At 55.7% G+C, this 3,379-nt stretch overlaps 1 protein-coding gene across 1 annotated transcript; it reads right to left on the reverse strand.

The window, feature by feature from the left end:
• Positions 1–1,029: 1,029 nt before the first annotated feature.
• Positions 1,030–3,070, reverse strand: NCAPH2 (non-SMC condensin II complex, subunit H2; the record flags this gene model as incomplete). Its single annotated transcript, XM_010179971.1, has 4 exons — positions 2,957–3,070; positions 2,152–2,253; positions 1,623–1,673; positions 1,030–1,085 (listed from the first exon to the last, which is right to left on the reverse strand). Coding segments are annotated over exons 1-4 (323 nt in total), but the record flags the coding sequence as incomplete, so codon positions are not given.
• Positions 3,071–3,379: the final 309 nt, after the last annotated feature.

Below are 3,379 nucleotides of genomic sequence, written 5' to 3' on the forward strand. Positions count from 1 at the left end.
GGGTTGATGTGGCGCAGTTTGGGGTCAATTTGGGGCGGTTTGGGGTCCATTTGGGGCTGGTTTTGGTTGGGTTGGGGCTGGTTTGGGTCGATTCAGGGCTGCTTTGGGTCAATTTGGGATTGTTTGGGGTTGATTTGGGGCTGGTTTGGGTCAATTTGGGGCGGTTTGGGGTCAATTTGGGGCTGTTTTTGGTTGGGTTGGGGCTGGTTTGGGTTCATTTGGGGTTGTTTGGGGTTGAGTTGGAGCTGGTTTGGGTTGATCTGGGGCGGTTTGGGGCTGTTTGGGGTCCATTTGGGGCTGTTTTTGGTTGGGTTGGGGCTGCTTTGGGTCATGTTTGGGCTGGTTTGGGTCAATTTGGGGCAGTTTGGGGCTTTTGGAGTCCATTTGGGGCTGATTTGGGTCGTGTTTGGGCTGGTTTGGGACAATTTCGGGCCGGTTTGGGACAATTTGGGTCAATTTGGGACAATTTTTGGTTGGGTTGGGGCTGCTTTGGGTCGATTTGAGGCTCGTTTGGGGCTGTTTTGAGTCGTGTTGGGGCTGTTTTTGTTCATCTGGGGCTGTTTTTGGTTGGGTTGGGGCTGCTTTGGGTCGTGTTTGGGCTGGGTTGGGTCAATTTGGGGCTGCTTTGGGGCTGGTTTGGGTCAGGTTGGGGCTGTTTTGGGTCGATGTGGGATGGTTTGGGTCAATTTGAGGCTGGTTTGGGGATGTTTTGGGTCGGGTTGGAGCCGCTTTGGGTTCATCTGGGGCCGGTTCGGGTCGTGTTTGGGCTGGTTTGGGTCAATTTGGGGCTGTTTTGGGTTAATCTGGGGCCAGTTTGGGTCTGTTTGGGGCTGGTTTTGGTTGGGTTGAAGCTGGTTTAGATTCGTTTGGGTTCATTTGGGGCTGGTTTGGGTTCATTTGGGGCTATTTTAGGTTGGGTTGGGGCTGTTTCGGTGCTGTTTGGGGTTGATTTGGGGCTCGTTTGGGGTGAAGACAACATCCCCAGCCCCCAGCCAAGCCCCCTCCCCATTTCAGGGGGTCTCCACTCACTTCTTGTTGGAGATGAGGTCCAGGGTCTGGTAGACCAGCGCGTACAGGTACTCCACCTGCAACACAGCAGCGGGGTCGTGAGGAGGGGAAGCAGCTCCCAAACAGCCACCCTGGGGCGAGGCAGCGCCCCCTTTTCACCCCCAAACACCACGAGTTGGGCTTCTCAATGATCCCATTTTTCCCTTCACTGTCTGGGCCATTCTGAGGCCAAATTTGGGGAAGGAGAGGTTTTTGTGGTCCACCTTTGTCCTGCTCTGAGCTCAACAGAACTGGTTTGCTATGCAGTGATTTCACTTTCCAGCTCAGTCTCTTCTCAGGGGCTGGAACCAGCAGCATGGTTTAACAGCAGTGCTCACTGCTACAAGTGATAGTGCTGGGATGTGATGGAAACATGGCAAGGCCACTGTCTCACCATGGCTGCCGTGGCTGCACCTACAGGAGGAGCAGACCCAACCCTGCCCAACCAGGGATTGCATCCCACACACCCACACTCAGTGCAAAGCCCAGGGATCCCCAGGGTCTGACCCTTCCACCTTGGACCCTTCCTGCCCTCTCCACCCCTGCAATGGCCCAAGGCCCAGCAGACCCTGCTGCTTCGCCTGCCTCTCATCCTCAGCCCTGTGCTCCTGCAGCAGCTCCCACTGCTGCTGGCTCCACACTGGGACTTTGCCAGTGCTCCCAGAGCCTCTGGGGACGTCATCGTCACTGGGGGAGGATTTTAGATTGGTTTTGTATCTCTATCTGTACATGTCTGTGTCTATTCCATTCTTTCCTATGTCCATCACTATCCTGCAGTATCACTGTTATTGTTTCATTCAATCTGTTGGTTTTCTCAGTCTCTCTCCCTTCTTCTCTTTCCTCTTCCCTTCTGGGGAGGGCAGAGGGGTTCACAGCGAGCGTCTGCCCAGGGTTGAGTGCCCAGCCCAGCCCTAGACCATGACAACCCTCAAGAGCTGAGCAGCAAATATCTGTTTCCTAGGCTGCCAACCCCACATAGATTAATTATAAGATTTATAAAGTTACATCCCCCCATCTCAATTAGTTATAATTAAAATTAAAAGGTTTAAAGCCCTGGAGCAGCCCCAGCAGAGCTCAGCCATGGGGCAGCAGCGGTCACCTCACCTTCCTGCTGTAGACACAGGCAGAGCCCTGGATCACCAGAGCCGCTTCGATGAAGTTCATGGTGGTTTTGCCGTTGTCGAAGGAGACGCAGACCTGCTCCAGCTGTGAAACACAGGAAAACGGAGGTGGAATCACAGAATCCCAGGATGTCAGGAGTTGGAAGGGACCTGGAGAGCTCCCCCAGTGCAACCCCTGCCAGAGCAGGATCACCAGAGCAGTCACACAGGAACACCTCAGGGCTTTGGGGGTCTCCACACAAGGAGACTCCACAACCTCTCTGGGCAGCCTGGGCCATGCTCTGCACCCTCACACTCACAAACTTTGGCCTCATCTTCAGCTTGAACCTCCTGTGCTCCAGCTTGGGACCATTGCCCCTTGTCCTGGCATTGGCCATCCCAGAGCAGAGCCTGGCTCCTTCCTCCTGACACTGCCCTTTCCCAATGGATCCCCAGGAATGAGGGCACCCCTCAGGCTCCTCTGCTCCAAGCTCAAGAGCCCCAGCTTCCTCAGCCGCTCCTCACCAGGAGATGCTCCACAGTGGTCACTTCTCCAAGTGATAGCGCTTGTATGGTGAGGAAACATGGCAAGGCCACTGTGTCACCATGGCTGCCGGATCCACACCTCATCTGTGTGGCCCTGCTGGACTCTTTCAAGCAGTTCCTGTCCTTCTGGAGCTGAGGGCCCAGCACTGGACACAAGATTGCAGCTGTGGTGTGAGCAGGGCAGAGCAGAGGGGCAGCAGAACCTGTCTGATCTACTAAGGGGAACAAGAGAGAGTTTGGGGCACAGACAGGGCCCCCCTCACCTCCTCCAGGTACTCCCCGAGCTGCGTGGCCACATCCACCTCCCAGTTCTTGGTGAGGTCTCGGATGGGCTGCAGGAGGTGCAGGAAGCGCGACTCCACGTCCTCCATGGCCATGGCTCCCGGCCGGGCAGGGCCGCAGCGTCACTTGAACGGGTTCAAATCAGGGGGCTTTGGGGAGATGGACCCTCAGGTGACATCAGAGGGGGACAGGGCACCTGGAGCTGGGCAGAGCCGGTACCTCGTGATACACGGCTAGTGTGGAGAGCTGAAGCGACCTGGGGTTTAAAAGAAATGCACGTTTTTAGCAAACACTGAGTCAATTGGGTTGGGAAAGAGCTTTGAGATCAGTGAGTTCAACCTTAACCCAGCCCCACCACAGCCCCCAGACCACGTCCCCAATGCCACATCCACACGGTTTGGGAA

This window comes from Mesitornis unicolor, unplaced genomic scaffold (genome assembly GCF_000695765.1).
Source record: "Mesitornis unicolor isolate BGI_N332 unplaced genomic scaffold, ASM69576v1 scaffold9932, whole genome shotgun sequence".
In the NCBI taxonomy this organism is placed as follows: domain Eukaryota; kingdom Metazoa; phylum Chordata; class Aves; order Mesitornithiformes; family Mesitornithidae; genus Mesitornis; species Mesitornis unicolor.